General features: G+C 34.2%; 1 protein-coding gene across 1 annotated transcript in view; it reads left to right on the top strand.

Annotated features, from left to right (window-relative positions):
- Positions 1-4323: 4323 nt before the first annotated feature.
- Myo81F (unconventional myosin 81F) overlaps positions 4324-25200 on the top strand; it is a 234505-nt gene continuing 213628 nt past the window's right edge. Inside the window, exon 1 of the mRNA XM_089640966.1 lies at positions 4324-4519. Within this exon, the coding sequence (XP_089497092.1) occupies positions 4492-4519 (28 nt within the window). The 5' untranslated portion in view covers positions 4324-4491. The remainder of the gene's footprint in view (positions 4520-25200) is intronic.

Raw genomic sequence — 25200 nt, 5'->3', positions numbered from 1 at the left:
ATATCAATTTATTGTTCAACAGAATAAAAATATATTTTCTAATTAGGTCAGCGTAAAACCTGCTCCTCAGAAACCTTCATCAGTGAATCAAGAGCCCATAAATCCATCACCGAATCATGTAAGTTTGAAAGATTCATTTCCATTAGCACACTCACATGATTGTAACATAACATGATTTTTTTTAAATGATTTATTTCATATATATCCCGTCAAACAGGATTTTTACTACAACTTTTTACATATTACAACTTAGACCTTAATTCATACATCATAACACAAATTGAAGATGTATGCGAGGTTCGCTAGATCTGGCCTGTTAGACGGGTAGGCGTTATGCCGAGCAAATGGAAATTCTTAATCAGTTTCAAATTATAATTATTTTACATTCGAGGAAAAATTTATATTCCAGCCAAATTATTAATTTGTTTATGTCAAGAAATTGAAAAAAGTACTTTTTTCTAAAGCTAATCACTAACTATTATTTCTTTTCAATCATACTAACAATGTGATACTCAGTTTGAACAGATGCCAGCATCTCTCACGGACCCTCCTTCTTATCGACTCTTGTATTCTGTAAGTTCGCTTTTCTTTAATAAATACATAATTTTAAATGGAGTAATGCTATGCATCGCAAAACATCAACTATATATATTATATTATTTTATTCACCAGGTAACTGGAAATCACATTAGCTACCAGACATTCAGAGTGCGAATGCCAGCTCCTTGGTGTCGGGCTGCGGCATATGTAAGAAAACACTTGTTAAATACCTATTCTTTTAAAACCTACATTTTATTTTCAAGACAAAACACTTGAAATATTTGTTATAATTAATTATACACAATAATGACATGTACGTTATCGAAGTAATACTTGTATTTTATATGTTTTTTCCAGGTAGACAGTGGTTATAATTTTAACATTCCAGGAAAGCCAGGAAGCTTTATTTGGCCTTTGGCGCAGCCCACATGTATTGTAAGTTTGTTTTTTTCATTCACCAAATACGATATAAAATGCACATTTGTATTATTCAATACAACTATTAAATTTTAATAATGCGTTTCCTTACCTTATTATACAGTTCATAGTTAGTGAGAACGCAAATTTAACATGTTAAAAATACTGCATCTCTGAATAACATAATTTTACAAGGGATTGTAAGATTAAATTTTAGTTTTCTGGATACAATACTTTATAAAGATAAATATTCGCTTAAATGCAAGTATTTTTAATTTTTCGAAGAAAATTTCACTTTATGATGACATTATTTACTATAATAAAACACAAATTACTTTTTTTACAACACTTTAATGTATTTAACCTCTACATGTTTCATGAACAAAGTTCACATCATCAGGAGTAAGTATATACCAAAGTCAAAAATTTTATATAGATTACAATTGAACAGTGGAAGGAGTGGCAGGGGTAAGGGTGGGCAGAGTTTTTCAGAATAAGGAATTACAATATTGTTAGACGGGATAGACCAGTTTAGTGGGAAAATATTTAAAAGAGGGTTTATAATTTTTTTGCTTATTAATTAAGTCTGCGTTTATATTAGTAAGTTTTCTAATTTCTAAAATTTATAAATTATTTATTTGCGTAGCTTTATATCCTATGTGCAGTATTTTAAGACCTGAGTTTTTATCAAAAGTGTAATCGTTATTCAAAAGATTATATATTCAGATTCGCTATTTCCATTTAGAGCTCTAAGATGTTCTTTTGTTCTGACTTCTTTAGTTTTGAAGTCAGAACTAAAGAAGTCAAAATATAACAAGTATTTTTAAGCTAACGTACAAGATAACAAACCCACAAATGATTGTAGCATTCGAATAATGTGTGTTTTTTTAAAATTATTTAGCTTCGTGAATTGAACCCTTTGCAAAACCTAGCAGCGCAAACCGACCTTCCCGATCCTCGAGTGGTTTCATCTGATAAACCATCACCTAATAAAGATGTTACCACTACACCGTTGAGAGATGCCAATGCAGCGCAAGCCGATCATTGTGTTCTTCGGGAGGTGCCGTTTGAAAAAACACTATCATCGCCAAATATTTACAATACAGTAACAACTAGGAGTGATGACGATGCAACGCAAGTCGATTTTCCAGACATCAAATTGTTTCCAATTGAAAAAACATTATCAGTAACAACTAGGAGCGATGACGATGCCACGCAAGCCGATTTTCCAGACATCAAGTTGTTTCCAATTGAAAAAACATTATCAGTAACAACTAGGAACGATGACGATGCAACGCAAGCCGATTTTCCAGACATCAAGTTGTTTCCAATTGAAAAAACATTATCAATAACAACTAGGAGCGATGACGATGCAACGCAAGCTGACTCTCCAGACATCAAGTTTTTTCCAATTGAAAAAACATTATCAGTAACAACTAGGAGCGATGACGATGCAACGCAAGCCGATTCTCTAGACATCAAGTTGTTTCCAATTGAAAAAACATTATCAGTAACAACTAGAAGCGATGAAGATGCAACGCTAGTCGATTCTCCAGACATCCAGTTGTTTCCAATTGAAAACACATTATTATCAAATAAGAGCGACGATCCAAAAACAATTCACGAGGATGCAGCGCAAGTTGATATTCCAGATTTTCAGGCGGTTTCGTATGAAAAAACATTTAAAACATCATCTAAGAACGAGAATCTGAAAACATTGTTTAGCCGCTCAGCGAAAACCAATACTTCTGTTCCTCGGGCGGTTTTACGTGAAAAAAGACTTTCATCGCCTAAGAGCGAAGATCTAAAAATATTTTTCAATGATGCAGCGCAAGTTAATACTACTTATGTTCCTCAGGTGGTTCCATACAAAAAAAGACTACCGTGGAATAAGAGCGAAAGTCTGAAAATATGTTTCAACGACGCAGCGCAGATCAAAACTACTTGTGTTCCTCAGACGGTTCCTAATGAAAAAACACTACCATCGACTAAGAACGTAGGTCTGAAGATATTTTTTAACGACGCAGCGCATGTCAGTGCTACTTATGTTCCTCATATGGTTCCGTATGAAAAAGGGCTATCATCGACTGAGGGCGAAGATCTGAAAATATGTTTTAACGACGCAACGCAAATTAATACTAATTATGTTCCTCAGGCGGTTCCACGTAAAAAAAGACTATCATCAACTAAGAGCGAAGATCTGAATATATTTTTTAATGACGCAGCGCAAATCAAAACTACTTACATTCCCCAGACGGTTCAATATGAAAAAAGACTATCATCAACCAAGAGCGAAGATTTGAATATATATTTTAATGACGCAGCCCAAATCAATGCTACTTATATTCCTCAGGTGGTTCCAAATGAAAAAAAACTATCGTCAACTAAGAGCGAAGATCTGAATAAAAAATTTAATGACGCAGCTCAAATCAATACAACGTGTGGTCCCCAGACCGTTAGGATTGATGCTGAAGACGATTCACCGCGAAAGGTTTTATTAAAGCAAGAAATTTCATCTTTAAAGGAAAAAAATAAACTTTTAGAGAAAATTGTTGAGTTATTAGAAGTTTGTAAACGTCTAGATAAAAAACATATAGCTTATTTAAAAGAAACTATTAGATTTAGTAAGGCTGAAAAACAAACATTTATTCCTAAAGAAGATACAGATTATTATCCATCACCAGAGTTACCTGAAAACGATTACTTTTATTTAGGTTTGTGAGTTTTATTAAATCTCTTTTTGAGTATGGATTTTAATAATTTAATTTAATTATGTGACACGGTGGAATAGAAAAATCACGTCGATTTTTTAAATAAAAGACGTAGTACTTTACTACGGTTTGAAAGTTTTCAAGAGTTTGAAAATTCATTACAAAGTTTATTGACGAATTTCATGAATTATAAAATTAATATTACGGCTTTCTGCTGCTATACATTTTAAAACATTACTTTTCCCAAATATCAAACTAAATTTTATTTACGAAAGTATTGTTAAATATTATGTACGTTTGCTTAACCGTTTTGACAATAAAGATTTTTTTAAATTACTACAATTCGATTTTTTTCATTGTTTTTAAGATTCTGTTACTATTTTTTATTAAAAAATGTCATTAATTGAAATGTTTTTCAAATTTAGCCGACAATTTTAATAATAAATATTATTTTATTTATGACAGTTGAAAGAGTTAACACGGAACAAAGTTGATCCGTCTGAACGGATACTATTTATTGCTGGCAACATATTCATTTACGCGCATGCCCATTGGGTGAATTTTGCGGAACCCGTAGCCGAAAAGAATATTTCTCATTTATTTTGTTGCTGGCAGCACAGGCCAGTGGCACCGAGATCAGTCGATTTATTAGTACCGCAGCGGCGGTTCGTGGGTGCTTTTGGTGAGCGTCCACCAAACATCTGTCAGTTCTGTAATGTTTTTGTGTGTGTACAATTGTGTGAAGTTAAGTTTCAAGTTATTTGGTGCACAGAATGGGATTATAGTGTGAAATTAACTGTTGTTTTATTTATACGGCCTAAGAATGGTCACCCTCAGCACCGGGAAGAGGGGTAAGTTTTTTGCTTTGCGAATTTTGAATGAGGATTTTTAAACAATAATTTTATTTGTTTCTATCATTCCCTTTGGATTTAAACTGAGCTGAATCAAAGAAATAAGCATGTTTAAGTTAGTCTATTCCATTTTGTTCTCGAAAAAGCATGCGCTATATATTTCGCACACACCCACCCGTCTGTCCCATTTTGGTGAAATTTGGGGATGCGAAAACAAACTTTGCCATTTGCAATAGGACAAGCTAAAGCCATTAAACCCTCCCGTTGTATGAGCTCCAGGCTCGAATATTTTATTACCAAATAATGTACACTTATTGATTGTTAAAGCAATATCTGGATTTGGTAGGGTTTTCCAGGATTATAATGCCCGCCCATCCCTCCCGACCCTCGATGCTTTCTGGGAATAAAGCTGTTATTTGCGATTTATTTTTTCAATGTACCCCTTTTATGTTTAATGATCATAATGATCACTGTGCGGAATAAATAACAAAAAATATTTTCTGACAGATTCAAGTGTTCGACTTGCGTGTTTTTATCATTATTATCTATCAATGATCGTACAATAGCAATAATTTGCATTTTTTCTAAATCTCCTACTACCATCACAGTAAGCGGAATATGTTGCTTGTGTCGTGATGGAGGACTTAGCCAGCCGAGGAATTGAACACACTACGCCTGGGTGAAACCCAGACGCGATGCCAACTCAGCTACTGACCGGTCTAAACATTGTACCTGTATCGTGATTTGTGGCGTCTCTGGTTCGTTTCCCAGTGAACCTCAAAAATATTTGGTATAAAAACCATAATGTTCTAATAATAGCGATTCCAGATCTGGGTGTTGTGGTGCAGGTCCATAAATTTGACGTGCCTTCTGCCTAAATGGCTTTCACAGCTGTCGTAAGTTAATTTCTTGGTATAAATGTAAACTCACAATAATTTTAATAATTTCCTATTAGTTTTGAGAGTCGACCAATTTGATTTAATTTAATTAATATTTTTTGCAGCGTTCGCATTAATTAGCCTTTTTCCATTTTTTGTAATACAAATACATAAATGGTATAAACATAACCCAAAAGAAAAAAATTGTCTCTTCATTACTTTTTTCCACAATGATTTTAACGGGAATTACAGGTGGGCAAAGTTCTTTCACAAACATTCGTAGGTACTACAAATAATAAACCATACGCAAAAAAACACAACAAAAGAATTTTCCTACAAGCTTCTTCGAGTCAAGTTGCTCTTTTCAACGTCCCACAACCCGAACAAAAAAATGGATTGCGGTAGGTAGGTACCTAATTTTAAAAAAAAATCTGCTGCTGCTGTTATTATTATAATTTTGTTGTTAAGGTAGGTACACTTTTTTGATAAATGGAAGATTAAAATTTATTTTTTCCTACATGACAAGAAACAGGGTATTATTTTATTTAGTCATTGGGAAATAGTGTTATTATAACTTATGCATTGTTCTCTATATTTTTCAAATATTTTTTTGGTTAGGTAGGTACCTACTTTCTTAAGATTTTTTAAAGATAATCTGAAGGCTATTGTTTGACTTTTGAAGTTGTTTATTACTCCCTCTTTTTAATTGAGTCATCTTTTCGTACACGTTTGCAGTGTACATCATAAGTCATAAGGGCAGATGTGACCTTTATTATTTTTAATTGGATACAAAACCGTTTTTTTACGTCGGCCAAATTAAAAATGGAAACATTTGACCGTCATTATTATAGTAAATATTATTTTCGTATTTCGGTAGGTACTTGCCGACTTCTTTGGCCGGCCGGTAGGTAGGTACTTTAAAGTTAACAGCTGCTGCGTCTCCGTTGCTGCACTTTTGCTTGCACCTGTCGCCGCCAGCTGTGCAGGTGTTAAGATTCGAAATTTGAATAGTAATTTTGGTTCGACGGGGCCGATTGTTTCTTACGTCCACCCTAAAGCGGTAAATTCGCTTTGACCAAAAATTACCTACCTAAGATCTTGCACATAGCAACACAATATATTTTTTTATATACTTGAGATGTAGGTGGTTTATTTATGCTTGAGACCTACTACAGTTTGCGGGGTTAGCTGTTCTTTAGCACCGAAAACATAAGAAAGTAGGGAACACGAAAGAGGTAAGTATGAAAATAAAAATCAACTTTTAAATTTTGTTTATATGAACCACAGAAGAATTTCAGTTTAAATGGGCCAGTGGAACTATGTCATCCTTAGCACTATGAAAATTATAAGGCTGAAGGTATTGGAGAGGGTGAAGGTTGGGTTGTAAGATTCTTACAATCTGGCGAATGTTATCATGATCATGACAGTATTCAAAAGATGTTTGGTTATCTACATCAGTTTTTCGTAGATCATTACCATAACATTATCCACTCGAACGATTTTTGGCAAATTGTGCCAAGTTTCGCCAAGATCGCTTGATTCGCTTGCCATAATCTGCCATATTTATATAACCTAAAAATATGAGATAGACGGTGAAATGTAGATGGTTTCATTGGGCTTAAATCGCACAAACAGTTTTCTATGTTTCCTTATTATTATATTGAGGAATGGTGTTAATTAAATAATAAGGTACATATACTATATATATATATATACACCAATTGATCGAGTGGTCAGGACCATCACCGTTGACGTGGTTGAACTATCGTACTAGAAAATAAAGGGCTATTTATATCTAAAGACCGTCCATTAAAAATTCTAACATTGTTTTGTCAACTTTTTAATGAAAAAGGGAAGTGGGCCCCACCTGCATATTTTTAAATGTGTAATTTGTATGTAGTGTTGTAAAAGTTCGCGCAATTTGACAATTTACAATACAAGATTAAAGGATGGTATATAAAAGCAGAGACAAACAGGGAAAACAGAAGAAAATAGAAGTGTCAAGTCAAGTCAAGAACTTGCTAAAACTAAAGTGATACAAAATATCCTCAATTGCATAGTGAGCGACAAAACATTCTGACTTATACCAAAAAAATCAAGGTCTTGACGTGAGTTGACTATTCTACATATTCTGGACAGTGGTGAATTATAAGCATAATTAGTCGAGTGTTTATTGAGGAAGAGCGGTTCATTTCTAGTCTACGAGAAGGTATATTAATTATGAGATGACTTCTAGTAATGTAGGTGCGTCAGTAAAATTGTTGATAATTTTAAAGAAACTGTAATAATTTGTACCCCGAAGATGCTTGAGTAAAGCGAAACCGGTCGGTTCTAAAAATTATTAAAAACTCGTGGTTTTAAAACAAAAAGTATTTTATTTTGCTAAATAAGTCAAACCACAAAGTGATTGCTTTCTACAATAATATTAAATGAACAAATGAGATCAGATTTTTTCCGACGCTCTTCTAAAGGAGAAAGGTTTAGAATTTGCTCAATTTCATAATACGAGTAATTGCCTCGTATTGATATCTAATGGATTTTTTTTTCCGAGGTGCAAAGTCTCTCTTGTTAGGAGCTTTTTTTCTCGGCTGCCTTTAGGCGACTGAGTGATGTGAGATTGTTTTTTTATTATTTTAAGTTTTAAGGCGGGGGTACTATTTTTTTTTGTACAATACTAGTTGTTTTGTATTTTGGTATGTATGATTTATTTATTTATTTTTAATAATATATTGTTTTAAGCCCGCACATTAGGGGGGGAGTAGAATGGAGATGGGGTATGGGTATTTGGAGAGGGTGTCGCTTGGGTTGGGTTTACCCAGGCTAGAGATGCTGGGGTTGGGGTTTGATACTAGGTTGCTGAAGAAAGTTTTGGCCAGATCGACTATGTGTTTCCTAAGTGGGGGGATTTTCGTGCCTGAATTTATTATCGAGTTTCTGACAAACCATGGACTTTTGGTGTATCGTCTGAGCGTTGCATTTTGGAATTGTTCCAGACGTTTGGTGTTCCCCGTGGCCCAGATGGGGGAGGCGTAGGTAATGATAGGTCAGATTTTAGCGCGGTAGATGGTGAGTTTATTGTAAAGAGAGGTTTTTGAGTTTGCATGAAGGAGGGGGTAGAGGGCACTAGAGGTTTTCCTGGCCTTGTTAAGCGTTTCTGAAATGTCAAGGGTCACTCCAAGATATTTGGCGGTGTTGTGCCATGGTATGACTTCGCCGTGAAGAGTTACAGCCCTCCAAGGGGTGCAACGGTTCTTTCTATGGGAGAAGAAAACCGCTACACTTTTGGAGGGGTTCACATCGATGCGCCACTTGTCATACCAGTCTTGGAGTTTGTTGATGTCTTGTTGGAGTCGGTAAGTTATCATCCTGGGAGAACTGTATTGCGCCAGAAGGGCCGTGTCGTCGGCATAAATGGCTTTTTTGGAGTGGGGGGTTGAATTTTCTGGAAGGGGAATATCGTGTGTGTAGATATTGAAGAGGGTGGGGGACAGCAGGGATCCTTGGGGGACGCCTGCTGTCATGAAGCGAGTGGTGGAGAGGGCACTGCCGTACTTCACTTGGAAGGTGCGGCGATGTAGGAAAGATTTTAGGGTCCCGAGTAGCTGGGGATCGATCCCTGTGTCGTGGAGTTTGAAAAGTAGGCCGTTGAGCCATACTTTATCGAAAGCTTTGGCTATGTCCAGGAATATGGTACCAGTTGACCGCTGGGAGTTGAAGCCGCCGAGAATGAGTTCGGTGACTCTTAGGAGTTGATGAAGGGTAGAATGTTCAGCTCTGAAGTCGTGTTGCTCGTCGGGAAGTGTAGAGACTTCGTGTATATGCATGAGGAGCCTGGTGAGGAGGATTTGTTCGAAGATTTTTCCAATGTTGGAGAGGAGGCTGATTGGACGGTGGTTTTCGCACTGGAGCCGGTCTTTGCCGGGTTTGGCTAAAACGATGACGTGGGCGTGCTTCCAGCTTTTGGGGAAGTGGCGCAGTCGAAGGGCGGTGTTGAAGAGGTTTACTATGGCCAGAATTGTTTTGCGGGGGAGGGCTTTTAGTGCGAAATTTGTGATGCCGTCGGGACCTGGAGCTTTTTTGTTCTTCCGACTTTTTATAGTTCGGCGAACTTCTGCGGGTGTGGTGAAATGAATGTTGGTGGAGGGGAGGTTGTTGAAGATTGAGTTTACTTTGCGGTTGACGTTAGTAATGTGTATGGGGTCGGCGTGTTTGAGGCTGGGGCTAAATTGTTTTTCTAGGTTGTCTGCGAACGCCTCAGCTTTGTCCGGGTCATCGAAGACGAGCCCGGATGAGGTTTGGATGGGGTGGTTTGGTGTGGAGGTGGTTTGAAGGGCTTTTGCAAGTTTCCATAAGGAGCCATCTTGTAGGTTGATGCTTTGTAGCTTGTCGTTCCAGGTTGAATTGGAGTGCTCCGTTAGTGCTTTTTTAATTTGGGCTTGAAGGCGGTTGATGACCGTTTTGATTCTGGGGTTTTGATATTTGTGCCATTGGCGACGAAGGGAGTTTTTTGTTTGTATGAGTGATTTTATTGGAGAGGGGAGAGAATCTTGGAGTGGGGGGGGGGGGGGGGGGGCTTTTCATGAGGTGAGATTTTGAGGCTTCGGATATTGCTGAGGAGATGGTTTCGGTGAGTTCGTCAACCGCGAGGTCCAGGTCCGCGGTGTTTTGGATGGATGAATTTATTTGGGTTTTTTCGCCGACTCTGTGCGTAAAGTATATCCAATCAGTTTTGGTTTTCATTGTAGGTGGTGGCGTGGGGGCGAAGCGTTGGAGGGTTAACAACACGGGGTTGTGGTCAGAGCTGAGGTCGGTGATGGATTCAATACAGTAATTCCAGGATGATTTGTAGAATAGAGCTATGTCGAGTACGTCGGGGGTGTAGCCTAGGTCGGAGAAATGGGTGGGGTCCACGGGGGCGACGGCTATGGTGTCTGGATGGGTATGCCTCGTATTGGATTTATCGTTACGTTTATATACACTTACAACAGTCGTTGCCAATGGCCACCGAGACGGTTTGGAGTTTATTTTTATATACATCTATTTGAAATCAATTCTGATTGAGTTTCTTTCCATTCGCATGTACTCGAAAATCACTTATTATTTCAATAAATACACAATGTGCTTTTCGAATAAAATAAAGTGAGACAGCGAACGCAGAAACACATTTATTTATTTATTTTATTTATTTGCAAAAACAGTACAAAAACCAATACATTGCAAAAGCGGTAAACAAATTATTGAAGAAAATTTTATACATAAGTATACAGTTAAAACATATGCAAAAGCGGTAAACAAAATATGGAAAAAAAATTATACATAAGTATACAGTTAAAACAAATACAATATTTCGCGCTTAAAGTCGTTGTAGGACATATGGAAAATATCCAAGTTAGCTGGAAGGGAGTTAATTAACCTAGTGAGTCTTCCCAGGGGCATCACCATTGGTAAGTTAGTTCTGGACCTGGGAAGAATTAAAAGCCTGTGTTGGCGGCCTCTCGTGAAATTATCCGGGACATAAAGTCCTATTTTTGACAGAATGTCTGGAATTGATACTAAACCATTCAGAAGCTTGTAAGCCATCATCAATAATGCGACGTCCCGTCTGGAACTAAGGCTGCAGATATTCAGCATTCCCGAGATAAATGCTGTTGGAAACAGCCATGGGTAAAAACCAAACTCTCTCATATAGAGGTATCGTAAAAATTTCTTTTGAATTTTCTCGACCATTAGTACATAGACAGTGTCCTCTGGCCCCCATACCTGAGATCCACTCTCGAGAATGCTACGCACTAAGCTAAAGTAAAGCAGCCTAATGACTGCAAGGTTTGTCAGTTCCTTTGAATTGTGTATGACAAAACCTAACATTCTTGTAGCTGATTTACAGATCTTTTCAATGTGAGCGTGAAATGTTAAGCGAGCGTCATACACAATTCCTAAGTCCTTATAAGTCACCGTATGCTTTAGTGATGTATCTTTCATTTTGTAATTAAAATATACGATCTTTTGTGACCTCGTAAAACACATAACTGAGCATTTTTGGAAGTTGAAACCGAGTTTGCTGTCAATACTCCAGTCAATAATTGCATTTATATCTTCCTGGAGCTTTTTACAGTCTTCTAATGAGAGTATAAGAGTATGGAGGACAACCTAGCGACAGTACGTCGTATTACCTAATTATCGTATCGTACAACTAACAGATTCGTACTTACCTAATTTACAAAATACTTTTCGATTTCCTATGCTTTTTGTCGTCAAACCATTTTGTCATTCGACTATAATTTATTCTTCATATATTTTAAGGATGCTTTCTATAATTTAAGTTAAGTAATTCCGTTATGATTTTTATGAAAAAAACTTTACCTAGTTTCTATCATAAATCTTCAAAAACGACAATAATATCGAAATCGTCGAGCGATTCAAACGATTATTTCTTAAGAAATCTAAAACTGATTAATATGATTGAATATTAATTGATTACCTTAGCATTCAAAATACTATAGTTATAATTAATAGTCGATTAATTATTTCGAATTTATATCTCGAGAACGCTCAACACTAATTTCTTTTTTGATTACTTAATCGTCTGACGGATAAATATAGAATCATTTGCCGTAAACATTTATGTTTCATCATTTCGTGAAGCCTTTCCGCATTCTGTTTAAATGTCATTTTATAATTGTGCATTTATTCCTACATCTGTTTTGTGCGGTTTCGTAATCTGTAAATGTATTTTTATAACATCATTTTACTGGATACAATCATTATTGTTATGTAGAATGTAAATAGTTTTAAAACGAAATTCTGTAATGATAATATTTCCTTGTGACATTTTAAAAATTGGAACTAACAGATGTGTTATTAATTATTCAAATTATAAAAATAATCTTTTCAATTTCGGAAATGCCATAGAAAGTACCCATGCGATTATTTTTATTCTAAATTTGAAATGTGTGTAGAAGTAAATTTCTCAGTTTTTGTCTAAACAAGTCAAGTTACATTGCCGTCATTTTTCACGGGTAACAACAACCAGTTTTTATGAAAATTATAAATATCTCAAGTATTTAAAAAAAATGGTTTGAATGTCTGGAAGTGGGTTATTTTACACTTCCAAGATTCCACTTGGTCGTGGGATGAGGCTCTCGACTAGCAAGCTGGAGGTCGCTGGCTAAAATCTAGGGGTGCGCAAGTAAATTTTATTTGATTAATTTGTGTTATTTCACAAATTACTCTTTAAGAGGAAGCTTCAAGCCAAAAATGTGTATATTCTGGGTATACCTTATATTGTAGGTAATAGGCATTAAAATCGCTTGACAGACGGAGTCTAGAAACGTTTGATTTCAAGCATAAAACTGGTTTTTATTTATTTTGTAAATAATTTTATAAGAAAGCAAAAAAGTTAATCAAGTGAAACTGTCGTAGATAATCTTAAGGCGATGCACTACGTCGTGTAGTATTTTAAATTGAGCCGCTATCAATAATAACCCTTACGTAGATGGCGATAAGGTTTAAATTTCCGCTTAACACCATCCGGCTGTTTTGATTTATGCAAGAAAAAAACATGGCCAAAAAGTGCCTTTTATTTTATTTTGTAGATGTTCAGGCATAAATATTTTTTTTTCGATCATTTTATAAATAACTTAATTTGCCACATTATACAATAAAATCATAACCGAAAATGGGTTCGTAAGTGGGAGATTTTGAACTTTAAAGCACTTTTCATAGGCCTTATACATAATTTTTTTCTAGGCTTATAAAAAGACTTATCTAAAAAATACTCGATAATTTCAAAGGCTAAGATGTATTCCACTCGCAGTATTTAATTAAAGCATCTGAAACATTTCTAGGCGACCAAATTTTCAAACCAAAAACACATGATTTTGCATTACTACGTATGGCATCGCCTTAACTATAATACTACAAAGCACTCTTTTCAGGGTGAAATGCCTAAAACCAAAAAAAAACTATAGTACTGTATTTTTAACAGTTGTTTCCTTTACGAGTTCATACATTTCTATTGAAAAAATATTTTTAGTAGCTTACATTTATATTTTTTAATGAGTAATTTATTTTTTTATTTGTATTCTAATCAAGTGAAACGATAGAAAAACCTTCAATTTATCTAAAGCATATTTTTTGGTATTCATAATGTAAACCAAATCGTTATAAAGATGAATCAAAATAGTGATTTAGCATTTAGCTTCGCCTTAAAAATAATGAATTAATTTTTGCGGCACGTTCCAGAGTGGGAGATACTCGCAGTATTGCCCTAGTGTAAGACCTCCATTCAGAATTGAAACGTTGTTAGAAATGGTTTTTGCCGTGTTTGCTGACCAGATCTGAATAGCCAGGAACTTCCCCACCTTCCTCCTCCCCATCTACCTCCCCTCCCTACATTCAGCTTCACAACGTACCCCATTTGGGAATGCCATAGGCTCACTGGCTCCAGACGGTCGAGAGCAGTTGGGAGTCTTATGCGGTTTCACATAAAAAATTAGACTTTTGATAAAAAAAAACCAGTAGTGACTACCCGGTTTCGCTACAGTTTTCTGTCTATTTTATTGAAAAAATCCCCCGACTGGATAGATGTAATGTATGTCAAACTTTACATAAAGATGGACATGTATTCGAAATTATGTTAATTTATATATAATTTTACGTGACTACTGCTATATCTTTGATCGACTGGTTGGTACATAGATTCTGACCAGGGCTGGATTAAGCATTCAGCAAAATAAGCACTTGCACTTGGGTTGCGTCATCAGGGGAATAAATTATTGTTCCACTATCGTTCCACAACATTGATAATTTAAATAATATTCAAACAGTTTTTTTTCATAGAGGTTTCCAATATGCAAAACATATTGCTGTGCTCCATAGATATTTCGAAATTGTTTTTAAATTTTAAATACATCTAATTGATTTCAAATTTTGTTTTCATGCAAATATGAATGCGAATCTTATAAAAAAATATGACTACTTATTTTTTACTTATGTGCTAATGTTACGGGCATCAATCTCGTAGGTAATACGGTTAATCCTGCCCTGTATATATATTGTTATTGATAATTTGGCGGTAAATAATTTAGCGGTGCACCGGGCACAAAATGGCGACCGCAGACCGCAAGAATATTATAATAAATCTTTCTCCAATTATGCATTTTTTTATTCCCGCTGTAGGTAGGCGCTCATTATCGCGAGCCGGATGTGGAAGCGGCAGAATTCTTATCGCCACCTATATTCTGAAAAAAAAATGTCACATAATAATTATTGTTATATTAAATCATTGATGTATTATATTATTATTTAGATGAGACACGAATCAAAAAAAATATTTTTTTACACTTTTTTCCTACTGAAAAAAACTACTGAATCCGGTCTACGCGCACCACTTACCACGTTCAGATATGGGAAACGTTTTGATGATATTTTAGTACGCAATAGCGCCTCAAATTGTATAGCTCTATGTATTATTACTATATATTAATAGGTTTTTTCCTAATTTCGCAATACTCTCAATTTTGACCTGATGTTTGACCAATATTTTTGTATCGGTATTGCTTGAAAAGACTTTAGCCAAGTTTGGTGACCACATCTGAATAGGCAGGTACTTCACAATCCTCCGCTTCCCCGTATACTTATAATACTCACCCCTTTCAGCCTCGCAATCGGGGACAAAAATCCCACTGACTCCAGGGAGTTGGAATTGTTGTGTGTTTATTTTATTTTTAAATGCGTCTCATTTTGATTCAAATCTTAAGTCCAGCCGCTAATGACTTCGTTTTAACTCTATCTTTCTGTTACGTACATGCGTCGTTTTTTATTCGAGTACCCCTCAAGAGTCCTAACTACCCTATTGAAATAGGACTATGGCATGACGAATGGGGGTATGTTATCCTGGGTAGGAGATGGGAAAGAGGGAGGCTGGTGAGTACTTGCTGTTCAGATCGGAGGCGCCACAAAAGCCACGGTATTCTTGTATAGCGTGAACTAAAAAAAATATCTGACGAAGAATGCTGTAATGAATTTTCTTTGTCGTCGCTGCTACAATATTTATCGGGATATAGAATTTTAAGAGCAGTAATTAGTTCTGAAGGATTGGTCCTGTGAGGCAATTCTGACTCATGGCTTATGGTCAACATCTCTCTGTTGTTATTAATAATGTCACCAATATGCTGTGGCGAGAATTTAATACTGAAATTATCTTGCGTCTAATAATTATGTTTCTGGTTTAGCATTTCCCTCTTTCTCATACCAACATAATACAATATTAATATATATATATATACACAATAAATACAATAGAACAGTTGTAGATACTTTCAGTACCCTTGTGATAGATCACAATTCAGAAGCGAAAAGTTTGCTGGAATTGACTTTTTCCGTTTTTATTTTTTATTACTAGCGGTCAATAAGACCATTTACAAAACACAATAGTTATATTTTATAACATAACGGTTCCATGGAAACTCACGACAGTCGCAATTCAACACTTTGTAAAAGGAAGTGAAAATACAAAAAAAAGTCCTATGAACGTAACCTATTTAACCTAATTTTTATCACTTTTCATTACTTTAAATCACTTTCAAGAGTGCGTTAAATTGCCACTGTTCTGAGTTGCCCGGTTACCGAACATAACGGTTCCATGATAGCTCAACACAGTGACAATTCAACACACTTTTAAAGTCATATAAAGTCATTAGAAACGATTAAAAAAAAAATCAAACCTAACCTTACCTAACCTACTTAACCCAGTAAATAAAGTTTTTGTTTCATCACTTTCCATGACTTTATTTAACTTTTTAAAGATGTGATAAATTATCATTGTGATGATTTATCCGGTCACCGAACATAACATATCTAAGTGTACACATAACCGTTAGTTATGATCATAAATAATAAGAAATTATAAAAGTGCAATAATTGGGTACTTCCCACCCTTCCTCCTCCATATCTTCATATGGTGCTTTGAAATATCCATCACTTTTAAACATAAAACAGATACATATCTAATAAAAATCAGGGGTGTTATATCTCGGGGCAGTTACTAGGCATTAGTTAATACATTATGTTATGAAAGGTGTAATATAGTGTAATGGTCTACGCATTGATTTTCAATCGGGGGGTGCGTGTTCGGTTCCCGCCCCAGCGTCGACTTAAATTTTCATATTTTACGTCCCCTGCCAGTCTGGGTATTGTGATGCTAATTGGATTTACAGCTGTCTTGTAAATATCGATATAAATAAGTCTTTATGATTCTGTTATTCATGACTTCATTTGTCACATTGAGCCCTACCACAGTGGTATGCGTACATTACAGTAAATTGAATTATGGTAAAGATCCATTTATGATGGTAAATATGTAATATACAGGGTGTCCCAAAAGGACCAGAATATAATAATCTGACTAGTAAAATGTCGTTAGTTTTCAAGGTATTGGAACTTTTATGATTTTTTTTCAAATCGACACCTATATATTAGTTTTTCGAGTACCACATCCACAAATTCCATATTCTAATGTTCTATTTTTTACTACGCAACCTGAATAGCTCTGCTATCAAATACAGTATAAAATAAACCTAACTTTGGAAAATAAAAACATTATTAGTATTTTTTTAATTCAGTGATTTGACTCCTCGTACTATATGATGGTAAATAGTAATATACAGGGTGTCCCAAAAGGACCAGAATATAATAATCTGACTAGTAAAATGTCGTTAGTTTTCAAGGTATTGGAATTTTTATGATTTTTTTTTAAATCGACACCTTATATTAGTTTTTCGAGTACCACATCCACAAATTCCATATTCTAATGTTCTATTTTTTACTACGCAACCTGAATAGCTCTGCTATCAAATACAGTATAAAATAAACCTAACTTTGGAAAATAAAAACATTATTAGTATTTTTTTAATTCATTGATTTGACTCCTCGTACTGTTAAAAAAATATCCCACAATAACATGGCAAGTCATTTAAAAAAAGCTTATTTAGTGTGGTTTTTTTCATGGCAAAATATTTGCTATGTTTACTTCAGAAAAAAAGAAATTGCCATTCAAGTAAGAACATGTTTATAAATATGTATAAAAATAATACAAAAAAGAGTGTATCACAAGAGAATAAATACACAATGCTCTTCAAGCCTCTGACATATTGACCGCTATATTTTTTAAGGACGCTGTCAGAAAATCAAGAATTTTTGTATAGAATATTTCTGTGCTTATCCAAAAACTACAAACTATATTTGAAAGGTGATGAAATATGTTTTCAAATCTTATAATTAAAAAATAAACATTTAACTTTGAATTCAGACGTAAATAAGTTTTACAAATGGCTAACCTTACGTTTTTTCGTTTTAACACTAAACTAAAATTACTGATAACGAAAAAAAAACACGTTTTATTAGAATATTTCTGTGCTTATCCAAAAACTACAATCTATATTTGAAAGGTGATGAATTATGTTTTCAAATCTTATAATTAAAAATAAACATTTAACTTTGAATTCAGACTTAAATAAGTTTTACAAATGGCTAACCTTACGTTTTTTCGTTTTAACACTAAACTAAAATTACTGATAACGAAAAAAAAACACGTTTTATTAGACAAATGTATTATGTATTATAAACATAATTGTCACCTCATTTTTTTGATGTTTCAAAAAAAATTATTTAAAAAAAATTTCCACAAATTGCGGTTGGAACCTTTGGTTTCATAGAGGTGTACATTTTAATTCTTCTGTGGTTAACTTCTGCATTTGAATACAAAGCGTGGTATTTTCTCTTTCTAACACCGTTTAGTTCATATTTCTAACTAAGGGAGACACAACGGTTTCTATTAGACCACGTGTGCTGTTCTCAAAAGCGAACAAATTGACTCTACGCGTAATAACTTTCGGGTTGTTCACAAAACTGAACAATTAAGCCTGAGGGGTTGATATAAATATATATTTTTTAACGTTTATAGCTGACTTGTATGCGTTATTATCGGATACAATATTGTAGGTGATAAATCCACAATATAAACTTTACATAGATGATATAGAACGTATCCAAAACAAATTTATAAAATATTTTACCTCCAAATTCAACAATAACTTTGAATGTACATTTCAAACATTGTAGCAAAGGCGAGCAGAAGCTGACAATTAACATTTATTCATAGAATTTTATACAACATCATCTACTGTGCCAAACTTCTGTCCCTTATTAATTTTAACATACCTTTGAGACGTACACGACATACAGTGCTATTCCGCACGCCAATTAACCGAGCTCTTCATACTCTAAATAATAGTTGTCTAAACTCAAACATTGACATTTTTTCTAATTCACTGCCCAAATTCAAAAGTGGCATCAAGTCAATAATATAAACTGTTCAATGCGCATACGTATACACACACACTCACACACCCACACACACGCACACAATTATATACTACACACGTCACCTGGTAATTTAGTAATATATACATACCAATACCCAGACTTTACAACGAAACATAGCATAGGTACCCCAACATAAATTTAATTCTAATTCCTGTAAATTTTTTCATCATTGCAACTCATGTACTGTTTGTTTCTATAATATCAAATAAATAAATATCTTTCTCCAATCTTCTTCGATACTCCATTCTGAAGTTCAGGGGAGGTTTTAGACTTTTCGTGAGTTTTGAAGTGAGTATTGAAAAGTACGACATTATTGATGTTGCATCTCAAATTTTCTTTTTTAATATGAATTTTTCAGCTACAACATCAATAATGTCGTATTTTTCAATCGTAGCTCTCTAGCTCACTGAAAAGTCACGGACCGCCACTGCTGAAGTCAGACGGATTTGTTGGAAAGGACATTTCGGGAGTTGTAGATCCTTTACCTCATTCCTGCCACCCTGGATCTTATTAGAGTTCGCAATCCAGAAGTTTGCCTTTCCGTGAACAACGAGGAGGCACTGCAGTATTTAAGCAAATATTGTCATGGATTGTTTTGCTAAAAACAAGTAGATTTAAGACGAGACAATACCCTAAAATAAAGCCAGAATCTTAACGACGTAAGTGAAGCAGCCGTGCACAAAACTATGAGGCGCGCGGCCCTGGTGTATTGGACAGACCTGCGGTTTAAATTGCCCTATCAAATCTCTAAAATAGAGTGGGAATCTTGACGAAATAAGTGATGACGTCGTGTAAAAACAATAATCGACGCAATGGACGTACCTACGTTCGAATTTGTCATAGCAAGCCTTGAAAATTGATCCCGTAAGGTTTATTTTAATTATTTCTGATGTCCGTATTAATAAAATCTCAGATGTTTCTAGAGGAATCCCCTTTAAACCGTTTTACATAAAACATTTTAATCGTAAGGTACTGTTTATATTAATCTCAAAATTTAAATAACTCACTTCCGTAGGGATTGCTCTAGAAACATTTGAGATTTTAGTAATACGTTCATCAGAAATAATTAAATGTGAGCTTCGAGCAAACCCGCATTATTATGTCGCCTTAAGTAGAATAATTAATTCACATTTCAGAAAATACTAAGTATACAGTGTGTATCGGCACGTACACGACAAACTTTAACCAGCTATTTATTCCTTAGCACATTTGGAGTAAAAAATGTTATGGGCACTTTGCTGTCCGGTAACATTTTTTTTAATAAAAAATTTACTATTCATATTTTCACCAAATGTCACCAATGTTTTATCCTTTGTCAAAGTTTTAAAACCCATCTGGCAATATTTTGTTCGAGTTTCGTTGAATAATGTACGTAATAACATTTTTTACTCCAAATGTGCTGAGGAATAGCTGGTTAAAGTTTGTCGGGTACTTGCCGATACACCCTGTATACCTATTTTATAATACACGATAATACGAAATAAATTAACTAGTTATTGGGAAAATAGATTATCTGTTATTTTATGCTACTGGTACCTGTATCAATAAAAAAAGGACGTTATACGTATATTGCGTAGAATAATAAATAGTGTGACAACTTTCATGTGAAATTACCCTTTTTAGAAACACCGCTCTATTTTTTGTGTGCAGTATTTAACGACCTATAATGAATTTGTAGTCGATAGATTTAGTGTCGATTGCATTGAAGTCAATTCCCCCTCATTGGTTGTATTTATTCGAATAATACGATTCATTATTAACACTACCGTTTCGAAGGTGGGTAATATACTCGTAATATAATGGAACATGTTTCGATTTTTCCCATCACTAATGCCTCATTATGGACATGAATGCAACGCGTAGTTATGATTTATACCGTTTCTAGACATGCTAATCAGTGCCTACCGCCACCGGCAAAAGACTTGCTATCCGCTAATTAACACTTGACGTGCGGTTGTCGCGTGCTCAACCAGCCCTAAACCTCAGCCCGGTAGGTACCCGAGGTTTAAGTTCTGCCATTAGAGAGTCAAGGTACATAAAGTGTATTCCGCCATTAAAGAGTCAAGGTACCTAATACGCCGCCATTATAGAGTCAAGTGCGGCAAAGGGTTTCAACCAGCGTCAACAACCTAGGAGGATAAGAACCTATCTAATGATGGGTAAGTCCCTTGCTATCAGTGATTAGGTATGGTATACCGGGGTAATTTGTGACACTTTGATCTTAAAACTTAAAACGTATCCCTCGACTTTGTAAAGGACTGGTATCCAACTAAGTACCTACTTGTGTACCGATGGTTGCTCCGTCGTATCCTCTCCCCTTTTCTAATAAACGGTATATGTAACAGAAAGAGAGGTTGCCATCGAGCTCTCGGGGGCTGGACTATATTATATTATTATGTATAAGGTGTGAGAAAAACAAATCACGATGAGAAGGATTTGACGTGGGTCATGTCAATAGTCAGAATATAAAATGACCCAAATCCTCGGCAAACCGTGGAAGCTTGGATAAATATCTATTATTATCCAATTTATATTATGGTACACAACTCTGTAGGTACCCAATTTGTTCAATCTATCAAATAAGGAATTTGTCCTTTTTTATACAATTTTAAGGATGTGTTTTTTTTCATGTAAAGTAGCGACGTAAGACGTAATGTTATAAGTAGAATACGATACACGGACAAAAATGAGTATTGCTAATGTATTAATAATCTCAAATTATTTGTAATTCGGTTAAAAACGGGATTGCAGACCCTTAAACTAATGAATTAATAGGTTTCATATTAAATTTTTAATAAAATACGAATACGTTACCAAGATGTCGGAACACGTGTTCATAAAAATCGTAATACTTTCGAATTTCGTCATTATATATTATCAAGGCAAATGCAGGTGCATAAACACGTATTCCGATATCGGAATATATATATCAGGAATTTACTAAAAGTTTATCAAGAAACGACCCGCAATCCCCTTTTTTAACCTAATTACCAATAATTTGAAGAGATTCTTGATAAATTATCTCCGTCTAGGTGGGTACCTTCTTTAATAAACCATAATACAAACCCTTTTCGGCATTCTAAATTCTAACCATCAACATCCACAACAACTCTTTCTTGCAATAAAACCCCCAACATCCACACCCTTCCCCATAAACAGCCATACACCTTGCTATTATCAAATCGCAAACATACACACAGTTTCCCACAAAAAAAAATCATACCATTTCTTAACCCTTTCTTTCTGCTAATGTCGACACAACAGACGAGAAACATCGGTTAGTTAAGAAATATATCAAGACATTTTTTTTTTTAGGAAACAAACAGTCATTTATATATTTAACATAAACAGCAATTATTTACATGTTATAGACCAATAATGTTTCATTAATTCTAGTCGTTGATTCAATATTTAGACCTATACAATACATTTATAAATGACAAAGGAATATAAAAAAATGAAAATTATAAGGAATTACAAAATGTTACAAAACAATTAAAGACAGTTAGTAGTAATACAGTTTTCGCATGATTATACTAAAAACAATCAAATGTACTAAGATGATAGAATTATTACACAAAAAATAGGTTATCAGTTTAGTAAGTTGCATTTTATATGTTTTCAAGATACATTTGAAAATGTAAACATCTCATAAAGCATTGTGAGTTTTACAGATACGTCCTATTAAAGAGTTTTGCGAATATTTGACTTTACAGTGTGGTGTACTAAATATGTAAGTCATTCGATCTGGTGTTGTGTTCAGGGCAATGAAATGCAATCTTTTCTAGCAGATATGATGAATCAACAAGATTGTTCACGATTTTGTATAAGAATAGGGTATCAGAAATTTTTCTGCGTCTATACAAAGCGGTAGAGTCAAACCGATGATCTATTATTACTATACTATATATATTTGAATCCATTAATAACAGCTACGAATACTTCATTAATGAAATAAATAATGGTATGAAGCTTTGTTTCCCCTTTAAACAGTATAAATATCCCCAAAAACGCAAAATAAATTGGGTAACGACTGGTATTAAGATATCTATTAAACAAAAAAGACATCTGTACATGAAACAAAAAAACACAAATGACCTCACAATCATAAACAATTACAAACAATACAAAAAAATTCTCAGTAAAGTAAAACAGGTAGCTAAACGAAATTACAATAGTAAACGAATTCAAAACGCGCAAAATAAAACCAAAACATCGTGGAACATAATAAAAGAGAACTCAAATAATTCTAATTCTAAAAGTAAACCAAAAATCTGTCTTAAAATATATGATAACCTGGTATCAGAACCAAAAAACATTGCAAATGAATTTAACATTTTCTTTGCACCACCGCCACCACCACAAAATACATCTCTACATCCACAATCTGCCAAAACAGTCAAAAACAAACAGTCGCGATCATTCTTTATAACGCCTGTAAACAGGGAGGAAATTATTAAAATCATCGTAAAACTGAAAAATAAAAGCAGTGTCGGCACTGACAAAATCCCTATAAAAATTATAAAAGCATGTGCAGAAGCGTTAAGTTACCCGTTGGAAATATTAATTAACAAATCTTTTGAATCAGGAACCTTCCCAGAACAATTAAAACAATCTATTATTGTACCTTTGTATAAGAAGGGTCCTAAACAGGAAATCTCAAACTACAGACCGATATCCTTATTACCAAACTTTTCAAAAATATTTGAAAGAGCCATGTACAATCGCATTTATAACTTTCTCGAAAACTTTGAGATAATATGTCCACAACAATTTGGATTCCGTAAAAGCCGTTCAACAACACAGGCAGTTTTCAATTTTTTAGTTTTTCTTATGTTCTGGTACCTTGAGAAAAATATTAAACACCGAATCAGTAATAGCCGCATACTATGGTTATGTATACTCAATAATAAAATACGGTATTATTTTTTGGGGAAACTCGGTAAACGCTAAAGATGTTTTCATCATACAAAAGAGATGCATAAGAAAAATTACAAACTCTGATCGTTTAGATTCATGTAGACCTATGTTTAAAAATCTGAAAATTCTGACAGTCACAGACATATATATATATATATTGGAGTTATGCATGTTAGTGCGATCATCTACAGACAAGTTCCCACTAAAAAACTCAACACATAAATACGCTACAAGACTCACAGAAAACTTACTAATACCAAAAGCAAACAAAACAATATTCCAAAAAGGACCATACTACATGGCCATTAAAGTATATAACAACCTTCCACATAACATTAAACAAATACAAGATACACACAAATTCAAATCGTTACTAAACACTTTCCTTGTTAATAAATGTCACTACACGTTGAGTGAATACCTCACGTAAATGAAATGCCTATTTTTATTGGTATATATATTTGTATTTTTTTATTTTTTCATTGGTATAGGTATTGTTATTTTATCTGTATAAACATTGTAATTAAATAAATGTGGTTAGCTGGAAGAAATGGGGTCTACCCATAATAAATAAAATAAATAAATAAATAAATAATTGTTTATTCCAGAATGTGGGGAGGTTAGTGCAATCCCACACAATCCATAAAATATAACTACAATGTTATATACAGAGATACAATTAAGTACAAATAATTTAAAATGTAAGTTTGATAGAGCAAATAAAATATAAGAAAAAGTTAAAGGAACTATATAGAATGGAGAGTGTTAACATAAAACATTTAAATATCTTGTAAGCTTACCATAAGCTATACCTTTTGTAATTTTAATTTTACAATAAATAATTTTGATTTGATTTGATTTGATCACTAAAGCGATACGATAGGTGTTTAAAAAAATTAGATTGGATATTTTCAATACGATCAATGTATGTTTGATATTGAGGATTCCAAATGACTGAGGCAAACTCGAGTTGTGACCTTACATATGACATAATAACATGTTTGCACACACTAATTCTGAAAGGCTTTGTAATGCGTATAATAAATCCCAATTGTAAGCTTTTTCTAAAATACGTTCAATATGGTCCTTAAATAACATTTTAGAATCTAGCAGTATTCCAAGATTTATGATTGACTCTACTCGTTGTAGGAGTACATGGTTTAATTTGTAAGTATAATTAATCGGCTATTTTTTACGTGTAAATGTAATAACATTACACTTGTCTGTATTTAGGTAAAGTTGATTGTTATTGCAATATTGTTTAATTTTGCTAACGTCTTCTTGTAACAGGTTGCAGTCATCTGTGGAGTCAATAAGTTTATATAATTCCATGTCATCTGCGTAAATAATCTACAGTTAAATTATGATTGTAAAAATTAATAAGTTTTGAAAGTGAATTTAAATACAGATTCACTTCAATAGTGCAACCTTAGTGACCCATGGTTCTAATTCAGTTAATTTCCAAACGCCATCTGTTTTGCGGCCAGTAATGAATATGAA

The sequence above is a fragment of the Hesperophylax consimilis genome, chromosome 16, assembly GCF_061612785.1.
Source record: "Hesperophylax consimilis isolate HC1 chromosome 16, BYU_Hcon_1.0, whole genome shotgun sequence".
In the NCBI taxonomy this organism is placed as follows: domain Eukaryota; kingdom Metazoa; phylum Arthropoda; class Insecta; order Trichoptera; family Limnephilidae; genus Hesperophylax; species Hesperophylax consimilis.
This window is presented reverse-complemented; position numbering and strand designations above follow the sequence as displayed.